Raw genomic sequence first — 21,669 nt, forward strand, 5'->3', positions numbered from 1 at the left:
ATATGTACAAAGTACATGGATCAATTTCTAATGGGCAGAGTTAACAAATCAGTAAAAAGGGTTCATGTATAACTTCAAGTGAGAATAGTTTATTTTGGCATTGTACTTGGCACAAACATTGTAGGCCAGAGGGTCTGTTCCTATGTTGTGCTTTTCTGTGTTGAACTTGGATCTGAGTCAACCAATGTATTCAACCAGTAATTCAAAATAAATCCGTGTGCAACTCAGTCGACATCATTTAAAGCATATTCTCCTGATAGATTTATACCCTCATAATGGAAGACATGCAAACATGTGACTTACTGTCCCCTAGATGTATGTACCAAGAGAGTGATGAGAGTTGAGGTGGAAGGGCAGATGCAATTCAAGGCTAACATGGCATATTTAAACTCCTCTTCACAAACTACATGATCTACAAAGAAAAGGAAATAAGAACATGGATGAGGATACAGAAGAGCGATTTATAGAGTTTGTATTTTAATGCCAGGAAATTGAATGCTGCAAAATATTTGAAATGGATATCATGTCATTCGATTTAAATTGAAAACCCTGGAAGCATTCAGCAGCTCAGGCAGTATCTAAGAGAACAGTTAAAGTTCATGTTGATGACATTTCACCAGAAATGGTCTCCTGATGCCTGACCTGCTGCGTAGTTCTAGCATTTTCAATTTGTGTTTCAGATTTTGAGAAACTTAAATATTAGCTGTTTCTGATGTTAGTTTCATTACAAATGTCAATCCGAGAAAATATTTCTGATATGCTTGGCAAGTTGGTAACTCTCCAAGCTGTAGGGTTGCAACGGCTCGAATGAAATAAGCATTGCATACCCACACTGCCAACAAAAAGGTTATAAGACATAGGAGCAGAATTAGGCAATTTGCCCTTCGATCCTGCTCCGCTATTCGATCATGGCTGATCTATTTTTCCCTCCCAACACCATTCTCCTGCCTTCTTCCTGTAACGTTTCAGCCTTACTTCTCAAGAACCTATCAATCTCCGTTTTTAAAATACTCAATATCTTAGCCTCCACCACTGTCTGAGGCAATGAATTCTGCAGAATCATCACCATCTGGCGAGAGAAATTCCTCCTTTACCCCATTCTAAAGGTACGTCCTTTTATTCTGAGGATGTGCCCTCAGGTCCTATACGCTGCCACTATTGGAAATATCCTCTCCACATCCACTCTATCTAAGCTGTTCAATTTATGGTAGGTTTCAATGAGATCGCTCCTCATCCTTATAAACTGCAGTGAATACAGGCCCAGAGCCATCAAACATTTCTCATATGTTAGCACAAAAATCCCCTCGTAAACCTCCTTTGGACCCTCTGCAACGCCAGCATGTCCTTCCTTAGATATGGCCCCCAAACACAATATTCCAAATGTGATCTGGCCAGTGCCTTATAAAGCCTCAGCTTCACATCATTGTTCTTATATTCTAGTCCTCTCAAAATGAAAACCCAGAATCAGAGTTCTACATCTTAGATGAGCGCCTTCCCTTTTGTTAGATGCTAGGCAAAACCAAAGATCCCCGAAGGGAAATATGGGGACGGCGGGATATCTAACACATGGGGCCAGAGTTGATTGCATGCTTTATAACACAGTGGGGGAACAACAAACAGCAGCCCCTCCACAGTCAACAATGACTTTACATGGAGGAATTGCAGTTGGTCTCATTCAATAGGAACGCCTCAAAGCCAGTAAGCTTTGCAGTGTGAAAAGCATACATCATAATCTTGCAGTTTGCATTAATAATAGATTGTCAGTAACTTTGTATTTCTTGGGTTATAAACTTTGTAAAAAGTCAAGTGCAGTGGAGGGATATGTTACACCAAGCAGCAATGAATTACATCGAGTATTCAGAGCCTATTTGGAACTTGGGAAAGTGCAGAAAATAAAAATTCAACTCACCTGCAAACTTGACATGAAACTTATTTTCTGGCTTCAGTATCTGAACGTAGAGGGGGCAGTTTGGGGCAAAGTCCTTTACAGCCCATGCTCTCAAGATCGTCTGATGATCCTTTAAAGTGGATAAAACACCCACTGTTAGATGTAGAGCAAAGTACCAATGATGAAAATAATCTCCCCAGTAATAAGTGAAACATGAAGTGTTTGAGCAACTCAACATCTCTGGAGGGAATCTGTGGAGTCTGTACATCCCATTCCCTCCAGAGATGCTGCCTGACTTACTGAGGTTTTCCAGCATTTTATATTTAATTCTATATTCCAACACCTGCAGTTTCTTATGTCCCCACAAGGTACAGCAATGATCAAAGGACCTCTTTGCAGAATCTGATGAGTTCTTTTTATATCAGGTACTATGTTTGTTTGGTTTTCCACCCTTGCCTCAATGTGCAGTGCTGGGTTTTTATTTTATACACAGAGAATTTGTCAGGGGTGGTGGTGGAGGCAGATATGATAGTTGTATTTAAGAGGATTTTAGAGAGATACATGGATATGGATATTATTATGGATAAGGGGTAGGCCATTTAGAATTGAGATGAGGAAAAACCTTTTCACCCAGAGAATTGTGAATTTCGGGAATTCTCTACCTCAGAAGGCCGACTCACTGGATGCATTCAAAATAGAGTTAGATAGAGCTCTTAGGCTAGTGGAATCAAGGGATATGGAAAGAAAGCAGGAAGGGGGTACTGATTGTGGATGATCAGCCATGATCACATTGAATGGTGGTGCTGGCTCGAAGGGCCGAATGGCCTCCTCCTGCACCTATTTGCTATGTATATGGATCATGTGCAGGGACAGGAGATAGATTTATCCTGGCATCAGGTTAGGCACAGACATCGTGGGCCAAAGGGCCTGTTCCTGTGCTGCACCTTGTTCATAATTGAGCAAAATAAAATTATATGAAGGATTTTGCACCTCATATTGGCACCGGCATGACATTCAGTGTGAACTATTTAAATGTATCTCATTGAGTGTGACTCAACGCCATACTAAAATGGAAACTTGAATGCTGGGCTCAGTACCAATGCTAATGTACCAATGGGATCAACTACATACTCCTTTGGTGTGGCCAAAAAGGTCATATCAATAGAAATTAAGCTAGATTCATTAACTTCTTTTCCATCAATATATCTGCTTATATAAAGATATAAAATCAGTACATTAAAAATTAAACATCATTAAAGTACTATACAATTATACGCAAAAAAATATAAATCTAGCTTTTAACCTTTTAGAGTAGGTCAGTACAATAAAAAAGCATTGCTCAAGATGATCGTATTACTCAAGTTAATTTCTGTGTTATCTCTGAGGGCAGCATCATTCTTTTTGTATTGAGCATAAACCCATGCTTGAAATTGGCTTAATTTCCTCTGTACCTTATACACCTCTCCCTCTATGTATCCAAACCGTAAAAGCACACACCAATAAAATGTAGTTGTAAAAAATATAATTAAAATGGCTTCAAAAATCAATGAGGTTATCACATGGAACTGCGATGTATCTGATTCTTCAGTCAAGTTTTTGCCATTCTGCTTTCTAAGACCTTAGGCTGTGTTACCATCTCCCTCCCACAAGAGGTTCTCAGAGAGCTGTGCAAACAATACTGCTCTGAAGAGATAGGAAACTTGAAATAGGAACGATCCTTTCATTGAACCTTACTAGACCTTACAGTGGACTAAACGTTTTATCCTTCTTCTTGTATCTGTTCACTGTGGACGGGCTGATTGTAATCATGTATAGTCTTTCCGCTGACTGGATAGCATGCAACAACAAAAAGTTTTTCACTGTATCTCGGTACATGTGACACTAAACTAAACTAAATTAGATCCATAAATATCTTGTTCCAGTACAAATGAAAGTTATTTGCTTTCATCACAGAGTATTTAAAATCTACTCGCATGATAATCCTGAAAATTAATCATTGATATTCAAAAATAACACTCAGTTACCAAATGGGAAGATGAAACAGCAATGAATTGTACAAATTGTTTTCCTCAGTGCCAATCGTGCAGGATTGATGTAGAGTTTGCAGGAATTAAGATGAATTATCTGGCCATAACTCAGGAGAAAAATCATAGGGATATTAAGTGTACGACACGGAATGCTGGAGTAACTCAGCGGGACAGGCAGCATCTCTGGAGAGAAGTAATGGATGATGGTTCAGACTGAAGAAGGGTCTCGACCCAAAATGTCACCCATTCCATCAGTCTGAAGAAAGGTCTCGATCCTAAACGTCACCCATTCCTTATCTCCACAGACGCTGCTTGTCCCGCTGAGTTACTCCAGCATTTTGTGTCGATTTAAACCAGCATCTGCAGTTCTTTCTTACACACGGGATATTAAGTTTGTTTGTTTTCATTATTTTTGCAACAAATTCGGTTATTAAAGAATTACACATGCAAAACACACGTGTGGTTCTGAGTTGGTGACAGAAAGACTCCTTGTGAAGTTTCTATATGTCTTCGAGCGTTAGCGATCATGTTCTATTCTTGATTTAGAGGGCACCGATGAAATATCAGCTTGATCTCAGAACATTTAACTTATGGTAGAGTTTTCCTTTTACCAAGGCAGCCCCCCCCCCCCCCCCCCCCCCCCCCAACTCCCCCCCGTTCATTGTTGGGTTTACTGTACCGCTGCTGTACGATCCACTTCATTGCGGCTGCTCAGAATGAAACAGGCTTCTGCGTCATCCATCCTGTGACAAGGGAAGACATCAAGCACGTTGGCCATTTAATTATTCCATAACCCTGCAATACACCTGTGAATCAACCCCCTAAGGAATGGAGGGATATGGATCACGTGCAAGCAGAGGAGATTAGTTAAACCAACCTCCTCACCATCCAACATCAAGGGCACAACGACATTTTATTCTGCTCCAGCTCTCAGGTTATTTTTGAATGATTTCTCGTTGACTAATTCTATTTTCCTGCATGCATAAATTGCATCAAATTGGGGTGGATTCTCTGGTGTATTGAAGGTTGAAAGCACAATTTGGTGGAACAAACGGAGAGATCATTGGTGGGAGGGAAACCAGGAGGAGGGGAACACAACTTTATTAGAATCATGTTATTTGGAAAGGAAAGTGAATTTAACATAAAGATTGGTGGGATTCTGTTACTTCCCTCGGGAAGCACTGGTGCATGGAATAAGGGGAATGTTCAACTGATAGAGTGTAGTTAAATATGTATGGAGGATTATGGAAATGAATATAACAAATTGATTTGAAGTGTAAATTAGCAGTGACACGAGTCAGACTGGAGGGTTTGACTGCTCTCCTTGTCTGCATTCATCTCTTACCTCAATGAGTGTGAGAGTCAGGAAGTCATGCCGCAGCTTTATGGGACTTAGGTTGAGCCGTATTTGGAGTATTATGTGCAATGCTGGTTGCCCCATTACAGGAAGGATGTGGAGGCTTTGGAAAGGGTAGAGAGAAGACAGTTACCAGAATGCTGTCCGGATTGGAGGTTATTACCTAAAAGGAGAGGTTTGATAAACTTGGATTATTTTCTCTGGAGCCAAGGGGAAACCTGATAGTATATAAATTTATGCTAAGTGTAGACAGGGTAGACAGTCAGAACCTTTATAAACAGGGTGGAAATGTCAAGGACTAGCAGGCATAACTTTAAGGTGAGAGGGTCAAAGTTTAAAGGAGATGTGCAGGACAAGTATTTTTCCCCCACAGGGAATGGTGGGGACCTGAAGCATACTGCCAAGAGATGTGGTGGAGGCAGATATAATAGTGGCACTAAAGTGGCTTTTAGATAGGCACATGGATCTGCAAGGAATAGAGTGGTGTGGATTGCATGCAGGCAGAGATTAGTTTAATTTGGCATCATGTTCGGCATAGACAATGTGGGTTGAAGGGCCCGTTCCTGTGCTGTACTGATCTATGTTCTATGTGAGACGATGCGTCTCGTATGACCCTTTGACCCACCAACTCTATGCAAGTTCTCAGTGCATTCCCATGTTAATCTTGTGGAGATATTGTTCTGGTGTTCATGAGTCCCTGGAACTATTGGGAACGGTTGCTAAGTTAAAAACAAATGTGCATACTTTCACATAATCCACCAAAGTTTATCAGTCAGTTACCATCACTCACTCTCCTTGAGTTTCGAATTGATATGAGATGTGCCTTCAACGATCCATATCAGAAAATAGTTTAGAATTGGTTAGTTGCAAACTTAACTTAATTTCCAAATCCAAGAGCAACGCCAACAAGACCAAAGGGACATGCAATAAATGTTGATCAGAAAGCAAAACCCGACAAAACCCAAGTTCGCCAAGGAATTGTATTGTATCGTATTGTATGTCTCAGGGTGAATATTGTGGCAATAGTTCTGTCAGCCAGGGCAGGGATGATGGGGTAATTCACCCATCGACTGGAGGCTGGTGACCACACTGCTGAAGGTGGGATTTAGTTTATGTACATAACTCTTTATAACTATCCCCCACCATCATTGCACTCTTCTGGAGAAATGACCCTTGGGTTTTCTGAGATACAGCTTGGAAACAAGCCCTTTGGCCCGCCGAGTCCCCGCTGACCAGCGGTAACCTGTTCACTCTAATTCTAAGTTATCCCACTTTCTCATTCACTCCCTACACATTAGGGGCAATTTACAGAGGCCAATTATCCTTCAAACACATACATTATTGTGATGTGGGGGAGAAACCAGAGCACTCAGAGACAACTCATACAGTTACAGGGAGAATGTGCAAACTCCACACAGACAACACCGGGGCACAGGCACTGTGAGGCATCGGCTCATAAGGTCATATGGTCATAAGGAATAGTAGAATAAGCCCATTTGGCCCATCAAGTCTGCGTCATTCAATCATGGCTGATCTATCTCTCCCTCCTAACCCCATTCTCCTGCCTTTTCCCCATAACCTCTGACACCTGTACTAATCAAGAGCAGCTCTGCCAGCTCCACCACTGCCTGGCCCATGTTTATTGGGAGAGTTGTGTCGTTTTAGTCTTCAGTTCAGTTTAGCACACAGTTTAAATTGATCTTTTTTTCCCTTGGGTAAACTGACTTTGTTGGACAACACACTGTTAGCTATAAAAACAGTCCCACAGCTAACTTGGACTCTAACTCACTGCCCGACACGGTACATGAATCAGACACATTGAACAGTCATCAGTGAATAATCCCGAGGTATGATAATGGGTTTCTCCCTCCTGTTTTAGATGCAGGAGCACGCCACATTGATGTGGGCAAACTGGCTTACTTAGCTCTCATGAGATCTTGGTCTTTCAACGCCGACCCCTGCAGGTAAATGACCCGCTGGGACCAGAGAGGAATCTGCAACACTCTGCGCACCTGGAGATCCATCTCAGTTGGACACAGGATGACCACATAGTAATCCTGCAACAGAAAGTAGATTCAGCACCAGCTTCTCCACACAATATTACCACGAAGGGTTAAATGAGAACAAAGTAATAATCCACACAGATCAAGCACACTTAACTTTAAATAATCATCTTTCATCCTTGCATAATTAAACATTTATTAATTTTATTTACATAGAACAGTACAGCAACATTTTATTTACATAGAACAGTACAGCAAGGGAACAGGCCCTTCGGCCCACAATGTCTGTGCCGAACATGATGCCAAGATAAACTAATCTCCCCTGCCTGCACGTAAGCCATATCCCTCCATTCCCTGCATATCTACGCTCCTAACTAAAAGCCTCTTAAACATTACTATCATATCTGCTTCCACCTCCACCCCTGGCAGTATGTTCGTGGCACCCATCACCCTCTGTGGAAATGAATTGCCCTATGCATCACAAAAGTGCTCACTACAGCCCCAGGAGTAGATGCCTCATTGATCATGGAGACAATCCAAAAGAGATTCACTGGTGTAACACATGAGATAATAGTCCCGTCATAGGCGGTTAAAGGAATTGCATCCAGATTCTCGGGACTATAGAAGAATTGAGGAGTGATCATATTGAATAATTGATATGATCCACGGGTAGATGCCAAGGTGCTTCCACTGGTGAGGTTGATCCATCTTGAATGAGGAGACATTGTTACAAGATCAGGAGGTGATCATTTATAAATGAAGTGCATAGGAATTTCTTCTTCGTGGTGAATCTCAGAAATTCTTCACACGGGCAAATAGGACAAGCTTTGGTCGGCATGGACGAGTGAGTTGGGCTGAAGGGTCTGTTTCTGTGCCCTCCAGAGCTGCAGAGGCTAGATCATCAGGGGCAGTTGAAGGAGGAGGTACATTTTTGAAGGATCAGGAAACCGAGGGCTATGGGATACTGGCACAGAAAATGAGATTTAGCCTGGGGCAGATCAACCAGAGGGTGGTGGGTGTATGGAATGAGCTGCCAGAGGAAGTGGCAGTAATAAAACTTTTGCAGGACATTTTGACGTACTTAGAGGGTGAAGGTTTAGAGGTATACGGCCCAAATGTGGACAAATTGGACTAGGTCAGGATGATACCATGGTCAACGTGAAGTTGGGTTGAAGGGCCTGTTTCTATGCTGAATGATTCTCTGACTCTCTCAACTGATGAGGGATGTAGAGTCACATTAAATGGCACCGCAACACAGGGAAGCTGAAAATGATCCTCGTAGAGCATTGGCGTAAACCAAGAGCATTGAGGCGAAAAGGCTGAGCTTTTTCTTATTCCTAATTTCAGTCAGAAATCAAAATTTGCTTCCCATCATTAGAAAATTCCTGACTGCTTTCCAAATTAAATTGGGAGTATCAATCTCAATATTCCTTTCAAATATTAAGCAGTTAAAAATTATCTGAAAATCTGAAAAAAAAATTTGGTCTGCTTCTGTTGATAAGGTTCTTTCCCATGGCTAAAAAATCCCTTACATTTATTTTTTATCCCTACTTCCTGCCTTTGTTGCTCCTTGCTCTATTCAGCCTTTTGACAAATACATTTCTGAAAATGCTTGGAGGAGAAAACCTAGAGTCAACTCAAAACAAATTCACGTCTTATGAGAATTATTTCTAGGGGGAAAAAAAAACTGAAGCTGGAACTGTTTTTATTGAAAGACTTGGCAAACGTCAACAGGGCGGCACAGCTGGTAGAGCTGCTGCCTCACAGCGCCAGAGACCCAGGTTTGACCCTGATGCCGGGTGTTGCCTGTGTGGAGTTTGCACGTTCTCCCTGGACCGTAGGTTTCCTTCAGGTGCGCAACACCATTCACCCCCTCCTTATTCCCCTGTCCTCTTCTAACCTATTTTCTCTTTCACATGCTCATTAACTCCCCCTTTGTTTTTCTCATACGTAGAGTCACACAGTACGGAAACAGGTCCTTCAGCCCAGCATGTCCAAACCAACCAAAATGCCCCATCTTCCCCAGTCCCACCTGCCCATGTTTGGCCCATATCCCCTTAAACCTTTCTTATCCATGTACCTATCTTTTAAATATACCAAAAGATAATTTACAGTAGGCATTTAACTCTCCAGATCATCTTTCGGATATGGGAGAAAAAGGCTTTTTTCAAATGTTTTAGCTTTTAAATAATTTTATGTATTTTAGTAATTACATGATTTATATTTTTCCATAGTTTAAATATTTATTTATTTATTTTTGATGACACTGCTTTATGGAACATTGGTTGGGCCGTGTTTGGAGAATTGTATTGCAGTTCTGGTCGTCCCAATATTGGAAGGATTAGGAAGCTTTGGTGAGTGCGCAGAGGAGGTTTACCAGAATTATGCCTAGATTAGGGTAGATGTTTGGTAGAGGGAAAGTTTGGACAGACTCTTGATAGATTTCTATGGAACGTTAGATGTTGAGGGGAGACTTGATAGAAGTACATAATTTATGAGAGGCATAGATAGGGTAGACAGTCAGAACGTTTTTCCCCAGGGTGGAAATATCATGTAGTAGAGGGCATAGCTTTAAGGTGAGACTTTCGGATAGGCACATGGATATGCAGGGAATGGAAGGATATGGATCATGTACAGGCTGATAGTAATTGGTCTTGTCATTATGTTCGGCACAGACATTTTGGGCTGAAGGGTCTGATCCTGTACTGCACTGCTTTATGTTTGTAGCTTTGTCAACCAGTTAAGCTGGGGAGCAAGTCTAGACCTGGTGTCAAGGATTTTTCCAACTGGTCTGGAGCCACCAACCAGGATGCAATTTACATTACTGAACTTCCCACTACCTGACTGAAGATCCAGACAGCTATTTTAAGCAATCTCACTTCAGGTGAATTGCATAAAGCAGGTGCATTCCATTGGACACCACTCCATGTCTGTGTGACTCAAGTTTAACTGTAAACTCTGGGCTACACGGTTGCACCCAAAGCCAATGTCAATTTTTACCTGCAGCCTGGGATGAGCATAAAATTCATTGAGGAAGTCCATTAGCAGGTCGATTTTTAAGGAGCTGACACAGAGCACAACGTGTTTCTCTGTCTGTGCTCGATGTCGACTGTAATTCCCACCAGACTTCTGCCTTTCCATCCACAGGTAAACAAGCTCTTCAAACTAGGGTAAGAAAGAAAATAATGTCCGTGACAGAGCAAATCACTCAGCTAATGCCTTTCACTAACCTCGTCAACGACACAAATCAGAAGAGGCAGTGACATTGTCTAAATGGTCACTGTACACACTGGCAATTCCCTTTATAGTAATTAGTAACATCATCTTTGCTTCAATTTCTTGTAGAATTTTGATTTGCTTATATTGAAGAAATCTTGTGGCAAGCTATGTACAGGCACGCAGACCATATCAATATGCAAATCCTAACATCATTTTCCCTGTCTTTGCCAAACAACTCCCCGCAAGCAATGATCACAGATGTGATGGCACCTGTTTGTGAGGTGGCATCATTGGGCTTCTGGGCAATTTAATTTTTTTGACACAGCAATATAAATCCCATTGCTCCTCACCAAGAATATATCCTCATCAATTCCTTACACATTGCGTTGCCAATCCAATTGGCTTGTTTCAGCAAACCTCCTGCTGAGCCACTGAAGTAGACTGGAACCCAGTCCATCTGGAGAGAAATGTAACTCTGAGATTTCCCTTAGTGTATACAAGAACGGAACATCAATGGTTTTGCTTTCCATAGATGCTGGCTGACCTGCTGAGCATTACCAGCATTTTCCGTTTAGTCTTCATGAGACTAACTTGGTGGAAACTCTCAACACACGCACAGATATGGTCAATAAATAAATTAATAGCAGATATATAAATGTTCCGTTGGCCAGATAAACAACATACCTGGAGAGGCAATACCACCAAAGCAACACATATCATGATGACCACAAGTAGTTGTGAAGGCCAGATCTGTGGAGTCACATCCCCAAATCCAACTGTAGAGAAGGTGACAATGCAGAAGTAGAGAGAGTTGAAAAATGACAGATTGTCTCCTGCTCTCTCCAAATGCTGGATTCCACAGGCTCTGGAATATCAACAGAATTAGTAACGGTTAAAATCGTGACCATATAATACACGATGAGAATAACAGCAAAACTTAAATGCAGGAACACTTATAATCTCCAGAATAGTCACATACAATTGAAAATGTAAAACTGGAGGTTTTGCACTAAGAAATGTTCCATTCTTCCACAGGCTGCCCATTTGAGCTTTCACTCACAAATCCTGCAATGAATTCACTGCATGATGTAAAGATAGAGGAGTTCCTCTGTTTACAAATGTTTGCTGTATTACCATTAACTCTGCAACATTGATATCCACAATGTATGTATCTATTTTTATTGCCCACAAGGCAACACCATATCAAAAAACCCATTTTACTCAGCCTCTGATTTATGGAGATTTGCAAAATGTCACGTTAATGCAAGCCTTTTATAAATCAAGAGATGCTTGAATTTGCCCACAAGCTCCACACACAATACAGCTAGGAAGGTCTGTCTATATTTTCAGTCTTTTTAATAGTGTGGTAAATTACAGCTTCCCTTGCCGTGAAAAATTATTTTTTATCCATGGAGTTTCAACCTCTTTCTAAAAAAAAGTGTTGAAGATATTGACCTAGATACATTTCCCCATTTCCTTTTATGAGTCTCCATTAATCCAGGCTGTGTTCCCTGATCTGAATATCTCAACACGTATGTCATTTCAGCACAATTTATACTTTCTCACACAGTCTCAGCAAGGACTCTGAAATTTTATTTTTCCTTCACAAAACTTTCTATTCAGACACCATAGATTACACGCAGAGAGAAGTGCGATGGAAAGGACATCAGTTTAAAGGAAATCTCTGCTGACAGTCATAAAAGCTCCGTGGGTAGCAGTCTGCAAGGTAAATGCCAAATGCCATTTCTTTACCACTGAGAGCAACATTTGGAACTGTATTATCATTGCCTCCAGGGCAGTGACTTTTGAGTCATCTCTTCTCTACTCCATTGTTGATTGCAGCTGTACGCATGGTTCACACTGGCTGTTTCCTAAGTGGAAGATTAGATAGAGGACAAGAAATTGGTTTGCACGGTGCTCAAAAAAACGCCATTGCCAAACTTGCACAATGTGAATTTTTTTTTAAACTGGCGGAGGTCATCTGGGAGAAGAGGCGACGACTGGAAGGGGTCTGCAAATATAGCAGTGCTCTCAATCAATACCAGCATTTTTAACAGCCCTGCACTACAGCCGAATGCCTCTCCCCCAAGAAGCGGAGCATCAGCAGAGCCATCTCCATTATCAAGGACCCCTACCATCCATCACACCACATCTTCTCCATTCTGCCATCTGGGAAGAGGTACAGGAGCATCAGCTGCAAAACCAGCAGGATGCTCCACAGCTTCTTCCCACAGACAATAAGACTGGTTAACGGACTGTGTCCCCTCCCCATATATCGTTCACCAACACATTCAACCTCGCCGATACTTTGACAGCTAGGCACCTGCCAAAGCAAAGCCACTGTCGGTCGGAATGTCTGTTTTTATTCTATTGTAAATTTTAGGCCTACTTTCTATTTTTAGATATGGTAATTTTAATTATTTTAAAGCTCTATGTATTTATCCTGTTTTTATTAACTACACGTAATGGAAACTGATTGAGAAACGTTTTTTCGTTTCATCTGTGTATGCAAGTACTCAGTTAAAATGATATTAAATAAATACTGAATACTGATACTGAAGTGGATGCAAAAGCTGCAGTTCGTCAGTGACAAAGAGGGAGACATCTCAGAGGCAGCCACTGAGTCTGCACTGACCAGCGCACCCATCTTCTGCACCAATCCTACTCTTACACGTTGTAGTTCTACTGCCTGGTTCATCTCGGGTACTGACCTTCCCACCATCGAGGGGAGCTAAAGGTGCTGACTCAAAAAGGCAACCGATATCAAAGACTGTCACCACCCTGGCCACGCTCTCATCACGCTGCTACCTTTAGTAAGGTGGTACAGGAGCCTGCAAACCGTGACCATCAGGTTCAAGAGCAGCTTCTTCCCAGCAACCGTACAGCTCCTAAACATGACATACCACTAACCTCAGCATCTACTAATTTCTATGGACTGTCTCTGGTTGCATTAAGTTTTTTAGCACAAGTATTACAAGATTAGTTTATTGAATTTTGTACATTACGTTTGTGTATTGCAGTAACAGGCCTATTAAACTGCTGAAAGTAAGAAATGCATTGTTGGTACAAATGATAATTAAACTATCTTGACTTGACAAGATTATACCACTCGTATTCACGGCAATTAGTTTACCAGCCAGCAGGTTTGGGGATATAGAAGGAAACAGCGTTCCCTGAGAAAATCCACACAGCCATTAGAGGGACTTCACACAGTGATCAGGGTTGAAGCTGGTTATCTGATGCTGTAATGCAACAATTCTACAGCCGTACCCCTGTGCTGTGCAAAAAGGGACAGTTCCCTACGAGCCATTCCTGAACTTTACAATGCAGCAGTGGGTGGTGAAGTGTTACTTGGGGCACATGTAAGTAGAGGCAGCCTGCATTTATCACAAGGCAAGTACCTGAGTTTGTCAGCTCAGACACTTGTGTTTGGGTTCTACTTTGGGTTTACTCAAAAGTGCGTGTACTGCTGTCAAAGAATAGGTCTTGTTATAATGGGCTGGAAATCAAACCCGCTGCTTGCCCGATTGCTTTGTAAAAGTATTACATTGATCCCCCAACTTAACAACTCAAAGAACTGCAACAGGTTCACCAACCCAAGAAGAAGGCTGTAACTTCCAAGTAACCCCTGCACTCTCTCTCTCTCTCTCTCTCTCTCTCTCTCTCTCTCTCTCTCTCTCTCTCTCTCTCTCTCTCCATCCCTCCCCACCCAAGTCGCACCAGGTTTCCATTCTCAGCTAGCAAACAACTAACAATGGCCTGTTTCCTTTATCATTGTAACTTTTTTGCATATCTTTCATTAGTTTGTTCTATATCTCTCTACATCAATGTCTATATCCCTAGTTTCTCTTTCCCCTGACTAGACTGCAAAGGGTCTCGACCCAAAACATCACCCATTCCTTATCTCCAGAGATGCTGCCTGTCCCGCTGAGTTACTCCAGCTTTTTGTATCCATCTGCTGTGACACGAGTCCGAAGAAATGACCTAAGTTGAAATATCACCTAAAAATGTCCTCTAGAGTTGCTGCCTGACCTGCCAAGTTACTTCAGCACCGTGTTCTATGCAACATTCCAGTATATCTAGTTCCTAGTGTCTCTGATGTGACATGAGAGTCAGCGTCACTGGACGACAAAGTCAATCATTCTGAGGATCTCAATTAACTACTCAAGTACACTTCATATTACTAGCTGTACATAAAATATGGTCCACTTCCTTCCCTCAGTCAGTTAGATATGAACTAATCGCATTCTACAGGAAAAGCCATTATAAATCACGCAAATTGATCATTCGCAAAAATCCAAATTAATCAGCTCATTTTGTCAAATCAATTCCATCGCCTTCTCATAATGGCAACCTATTTCTCTCTCAAGCAAGCATAATTTTCACAGTTATTACATGTTATAAATCAGCAGTCACCTCGCCTTACAATATTTAACCTGCAGTGATCAGTGAGATTCTACAGTACATCAAGAGAGTACAGCTAAACATTGTGGATCCACCAGGCTCGGGGCTTGAGCGGTGCTGGGATAGTGGGTTGTTTGGATGATGGAAATTAGTCCAAATCATACTCCAAAACATATCTAACTCACTTTTCTTTTTAAAAGATGTTACACAGTAGTTTTATAAATTCCCCGACAAACCCAACAGGAAGTGCAGGAAACAAAATTCTGTGAGACTCGAGCGAGTGCCGGTGAGATTATAGAAAGTGCAAGAACCAGGGCCCTGGTGAGTTTAAGGCAATTATGGCAATGTCCTATTCTTCCACAGGCTGCACAAATGAGTTTTCACTCACAAATCCTGCAACAAATTCACTACATGCTGTAAACCAAACATACAAGAGATCCTCTGTTTACAAATGTGTGTTGTCCTGCCATTGACGATGCACCATTCATCCCTTGATTTACGAATCAAATTTTTTTGTGATAAACTGTGGGCCATTCTCTGCACACAAGGCTACACCTTGTCAATATATCAATGATTTATGAAAGTTCGCTTAATGTTACGTTAATCCAAACCGTTTGTTAAATTGAGGGGATACTCGAACGTCCACAGTAAACAAAACAGCTATGAAGGAAGGTCTGTCTATATTTTCGCAGCCTCTGGACATTTATTTAATAGTGTGTAACATCTTGTGTGGCGGGCAAATTGGACATCAGCACCGGGTGAACCAGCTGTTGAAACACCTGGAATACTGAACTATCTATCAGGCGGTGGATGTTTGGACTTTTACAGCACCCGGGCTCTGACTCACAAATCCACAGCCTCACTGAACAACAATTACCACCACTTTGTGTTAAAAAGAATAATATAAAAAAACATATCACTGAGAGGGTTCAGTAAATTTGTGCTTTTGGATTCACCTGAAATAGTCCTTGCCATCTTGTAAATAGTTTTAGAAATGTCAACTTACAAGCCCAAGTGCGGGCCATTTGACGGCAATTTGGAGAACGCACAGCTAAGACAAACTATTTAAATCTATGTAAAATTACATTAATCACACCGAAATGGGTAGTAACCGTACAATCGCCGTCACCTAGACATTTCCTGTGATGTTAGTGCACTGTAATAAAGAAAAACACCCATCACCATCAATATCACAGTAATTAACAGATCTGCTCCACAAGAGCTTTCTCAGGAGATGGTGAAACGACACAGATCTGTTTAAAAATTGACAGAAAGAATATATACATGATAAATCTATCTGCCCCTATTTGTATTGCACCCCTCATCATCATTGTCAAAATGTCTCTGTGTCTCCAAAAAACCGATGCAGTGATCCTTGGCACATGAGCAGCTTAAAGCAGTTATTCTATAACAGTCCTGACCTATAATCTTTGGTCCTGACACAGCAATGAGACTATTATTCTCGAGTTCAGTAATACTGATTAAATAATGCATATCCATCAGCACATTGTGCTGTTGGGTCTTTAACAGATGAAGTGTGTCGCACAAAGCTGGTCACCCTGCTGTAGGAAGGAGGTCATTAAGCTGGAAATGGTGAAGATTTAATAGCTTGTTGCCAGGACTCAAAGGCCTGAACTACAGTGACAGATTAGGCAGGCTAGGGTCTTATTCACAGAACAGCACAATGCAACAGGAAAAGAGCCTTCAGTCCTCAATGTTTGCACCAACCATGAGGCCAAGATAAACTAATCTCATCTGCCTTCACATGATCCACGTACATTCCTTGGAGCGCAGGAGGATGAGGAGTTATCTTGTAAAGATATTTAAAATTGCGACAGGGATAGGTGAATGTGCGGAGTCTTTTTCGCAGGTTAGAGGAATCGAGAACAGGTGGCCTTAGGTTTTATCAGCTGAAGGTGAAAGAGTTCATAGGAACAGAGGGTTGTGGGTAGATAGAATGAGCTGTCAGAGGAGGTAGTTGATGCAGGTACAATAACAGCATTTAGAAGACATTTGGACAAGTACATGGACAGGAAAGGTTTAGGGGGATATGGACCAAATGCAGGCAAATAGGCCAATGGAGAGGTTGAGAATGTGCTGAAATTTACACTGATCTTTGGAGAAATGTGACGAGCTTCAGCCTCCAGAGCCTTCTGTAGCAATACATTCCACAGATTCACCAACCACAGATTCCCACCAGCTGGGAGTGGAATACAGCCTGGCAAGTGATAGGTACATACAGGAGAGAGGGATTAGTTTATCTATGCATGTCCGACAGACACTGAGCTCAAGGGTCTGTTCCTGTGCTGTACTTCTCTATGTTGTTCATAATATTGCTATAGATAGAATTATCTAAATTCTAAATAATATTAAAATCTCTCCAAAGATCAGTATAAATTTCAGCACATTCTCAACCTCTCCAATTGGCCTATTATCAAGCCACAGATTTCTCAACTGCTCCTCAACCAAGTTGCTATAATCTTGATGTCAGTGCAGTACCTTTTTTGGCACCAAGGTTCTCTGAACCCTTCACCTTTGAGACTGTTGTTATTTGTAGCATTTTTGTTGGGTATAAATGATCAGCTTCTACGTTTGACAAAGGTGTCCGGAAGCATCTGGAAGCTTTGGTCATATCTGGCGGGAACCAATCTATATTTGGACCATCTGCCTTTTATTTTATTATGCAACACAGCTTAATAACAGAATGAATCCAGAACAAATATATGCCAATTTTTGACTATGACGGGTGCTGGCAAGTCGCCGAAAAATTATGTAAGTGGGACAGGCCCTTCAGTCTGACGAATGGTCCCAACCTGAAACTTCACTCCACCTTTTTCTCCAGAGCTGCTGCCTGACCCACTGAGTTACTGGAGTATTTTGTACTGATTTTGATTTTGTAGGTAGACAAAAATGCTGGAGAAACTCAGCGGGTGAGGCAGCATCTATGGAGCGAAGGAAATAGGCAAAGTTTCGGGTCGAGACCCTTCTTCAGACTGATGTGGGGTGGGGGTGGGGGGCGGGAAGAAGAAAGGAAGAGGCGGAGACAATAGGCTGTGGGAGAGCTGAGAAGGGCAGGGGAAAGAAGGACAAAGCAGGGACTACCTGAAATTGGAGGTCAATGTTCATACCGCTGGGGTGTAGGCTACCTGCATCCCTGTTCTATTGTACAATGTCCCTGAAGGCAACTGCTAACATCTAAGTCTAATTTTCTACAATGGACATTTCTATCACTTCATATCTACCTCATGTTGGGAGTGCGGGTAAAGAATTGTTTAACAGAAACAGCAGCAATTAAACATTACGTCACAAGCTTCAATTCCCACTTCAAGAGGCAGCAGCTATTTAGAATACAAGTGAGGATTTTGGCAGACAAAAGGAACAGCAAATGCTGGAATCTTGAACAAAACACAAAATGCTGGGTGAACTCAGCGAGTCAGGCAGCCTCTGTGGTGGGAAAGGACAGGTGATGTTGGGTCAAACTCTTCTATTGGCAAATCATGGACTGTCCAGTCCTTCCACTCCACTGAGGTCCTCCAGCACTGTGTGTTTTGTTGAAGACTTACGTAGGTCAATAAGGTCCAAAGGCCACTGACCCAGCCCATGTTTAAGACTCTGATTTGTATATCCTAAGTTTTTCCTATTATATGCAGCAAGTCAGTCCACTGAGAATTTAACATGCAGACACTTAATGACTTAACAAAGATCCTTATAACCAGGAGGGAATGGACTTCACAAACCTACGTGGTATTTTATTGCGATGACCAAGTCTTGCGTAAATAATCATTATTGTTTTCCTGACTCAACAGAGCAAAAATTTAGACAGGCATCATTGTGAATGTTGAATATTATTCCTGAAATGCTCTGCCCAATATTTAGTCCCATTAATTTTAATACAACTGAGCATTAGGTTGAGCAAGCTCCAGAAACGCTGCCCTTTTAGTGACAAGATTCAAGTGTATTGAATAGTCGTGTACATCGGCAATGGAACTAAGTAATTCTTACCAGCTGCTGCTTCACAGTCCCATTAATGGAATAACACATGCATGAAAATACAATAATCATTAATACAATAAATTAATGATCAGTGATACTATGTAACAGACCATGAGAGGGTGAAACCAAAGCCAGTAGTGAAACCAAACCAAAGTCAAAAGAACATCATAATTACTGAAGTTAGTGTTCAAGAGCCTGATGGTTGCTGAGAAAAAGATGTCCTTGAATTTGGAGATCATGGTTTTCAGGCTCCTGTATCTATTACGTCAGGTAATGGTGAGATAAGAGCACGGCCAGGGTGGTGTAGATCATTGATGACATTGGGGTTGCCATACTGCTTCCTGTCGATCCCTTTGACGGTGAGGAAGTCAGTATCCACGATAGGCAGAGTCTACCACTCTCTAGAACCTCCTTCATTCCTGGGCATTCCAGTTACCGAACACCCAGGAATGATGGGAGTCTATTCCTGGGTGTGACTGAGGTCATGATGCAACCAGTCAGTAGGCTCTCTACGTGTAGACGTTCGATAGACTATTCGGTGACGTGTCGAATCTCCTCAATCTTCTCAAGAAGTAGAGGCGTGATGGGCTTTTCCTGTGATCGTACCAATGTGCCGTCACTTGGCCAGTTTCTAATTGATTGCTGTTCCTAACAAACGACAGGCTGTTGCTTCATGTTTCAGCAAACATGCCTGAAACAATTTGCCCAAGACATTTTGCTGATTAGAAATACAATTAAATGGCGAAAAGATATCTATTTAAAAAAAATGCCATTTACGTGGTGCTTATAACACAAAAATGTTCTGAAATATATCAAAGACCCAACTTCAATCAGTTAGAAGGTTCAATTGGAGGAACTAATGGGTTTTCTTCCTCTGAACAAAACTGCAGAGAGGAGATTGATCGCGTCTTTTTTATTTTGTTTCATTGCAGAGAACGTGCTCCCGTTGGTTGATCAGAGAATAGAGCTTTAAAATGTTGTGCAAAAGGTTTGAGGAAATTGTTCTTTTTGTAAACTCAGTGATCCAGTATGTTCTGGAGCTCAGGCAGGTGGAAGCAGAATCAATCAGGATTATCAAAGGAAACTGGAGAAACATCCGAGGGAAAACCACTTGAGAAAGAGCAGGGGATTGACGTTAACTGGATTGCTCTACTTGAAGCAGGCAAGGGCTGAATTGGCCGAATGGCTTCATTCTGTGCACCGATGACTCAATTATTCTATGAAAAGTTGAAAATTTGGCACAGAAGGAACATTCATGACAATGACAAAAAGCTGGGTCATAGGAAGGCGTAAGGACCATTTTAACAAAGGAGAATAACTATTTATTGTGCAAGGAAACTGCATCCTCCACAGCGCTATATCAATCATACATTTACTTTGTACTGTGGCAGGAAGGCGAAGCAACATTATACTACCGGAAGATGACTCATTTCAAAAGCTATTAATTCACTAATAATGGGAAAGTAAACAAAGACTTCACCTCAGAAGGTTGATGGAAGTATAAAATAATTTAGGTAACGTCACCAATAAGGCAATGCCATGTTCTGATAGTTCCTCGTTTTGAGCACTGGTCTCCTAACCTTCAATTCTTTGGGGTTAGATATGCTCTGCAGCTATTTTCAACATTTAGGTTTTTTTGCACATGTCCACATTAAAAATAATCATTTTTATCATATTTTGTTGTTAGTGTGAGCTGTCTTTGCTTTGAATTATTTGTACTCAAATCAAACTGACGTTGTACAGGAATATATTAAACTAAGTGACCCAAATGCACATTGGACTGAGAAGCCCACATTTACTAGCGATCTAATATTACTGCAGGGTTTTAATTAACTTCTATCACGATTCATTATGTGGGAAGGAAGTCCAGAAGCTGGTTTATACTGAAGATAAACACAAATGGATGGACAGGTTTGGAGGGATATGGACCAAGCGCAGGCAAGTGGGACTATTGTAGCTGGGACATTGTTGGCCGGTGTGGGCAAGTTGGGCCGGAAGGCCTGTTTCCACACTGTATCACTCTATGCCTCTATGCAAAAAGCTGGGATAACTCAGCATCTCTGGGGAAAAGGAATAGGTGATGTTTCGGGTCGGTAATCTTCTTCAGACTGAGAGTCAGCAGAGAGGGAAACGAGAGATATAGACGGTAATGCAGAGGGATATAGAACAAATTAATGAAAGATATGCAAAAAGTAACAATAATAAAGGAAACTGGCATATTATCGTTACTTTTTGGCATTACAAAATTACAGAAGCAGACCATTTCCCTCCGGGGATGAATAAAGTTTAATCCTATTGTATCACCGTCTATATCTCTCGTTTCCCTTTCCCCTGACTCTCACTCGGAAGAAAGGTCTCGACCCAAAACGTCACCTATTCCTTTTCTCCAGAGATGCTGCCTGACCCACTGAGTTACTCCAGCTTTTTCTGTCCATCACTATTCATGAACAAGTTGTTGTGCGCAGTATTAGATGCTCCATTACAGGAAGGATGTGGAGGCTTTGGAAAGGGTGCAGAAGAGGTTTACGCTGACCAGATTAGAGGGTAATAGCTCTCGTTAGAGGTTGGACAAACTTGGATTGTTTTCTCTGGAGCGTGGAGGTTGAGGGGAGACCTGATAGAATTATGAGAAGCATTGCTAGGGTAGACAGTCATGCACAAACAATGGGCCTGTGTCAGTTAAACCTGAATTGTACAATCAAGAAATAATACTATTCAAATTCTTCCCTGTTTTCTCTTTGATCTTTGTAACACAATAGATCACCAGTGGGTATAGTA

At 41.6% G+C, this 21,669-nt stretch overlaps 1 protein-coding gene across 3 annotated transcripts in view; it reads right to left on the reverse strand.

The window, feature by feature from the left end:
- The window catches only part of kcnt1 (potassium sodium-activated channel subfamily T member 1), a 275,370-nt gene that overhangs the window by 70,704 nt on the left and 182,997 nt on the right, over positions 1 to 21,669 (reverse strand). For all 3 annotated transcript variants that reach the window (XM_033049188.1, XM_033049186.1, XM_033049189.1), the window contains 6 exons: positions 11,179 to 11,359; positions 10,276 to 10,440; positions 7,193 to 7,329; positions 4,595 to 4,658; positions 1,910 to 2,018; positions 304 to 412 (listed from right to left, as the gene is read on the reverse strand). In XM_033049188.1, coding sequence (XP_032905079.1) covers positions 304 to 412; positions 1,910 to 2,018; positions 4,595 to 4,658; positions 7,193 to 7,329; positions 10,276 to 10,440; positions 11,179 to 11,359 — 765 coding nt within the window. The remainder of the gene's footprint in view (positions 1 to 303; positions 413 to 1,909; positions 2,019 to 4,594; positions 4,659 to 7,192; positions 7,330 to 10,275; positions 10,441 to 11,178; positions 11,360 to 21,669) is intronic.

Source organism: Amblyraja radiata, chromosome 32, assembly GCF_010909765.2.
Source record: "Amblyraja radiata isolate CabotCenter1 chromosome 32, sAmbRad1.1.pri, whole genome shotgun sequence".
Lineage (NCBI taxonomy): Eukaryota > Metazoa > Chordata > Chondrichthyes > Rajiformes > Rajidae > Amblyraja > Amblyraja radiata.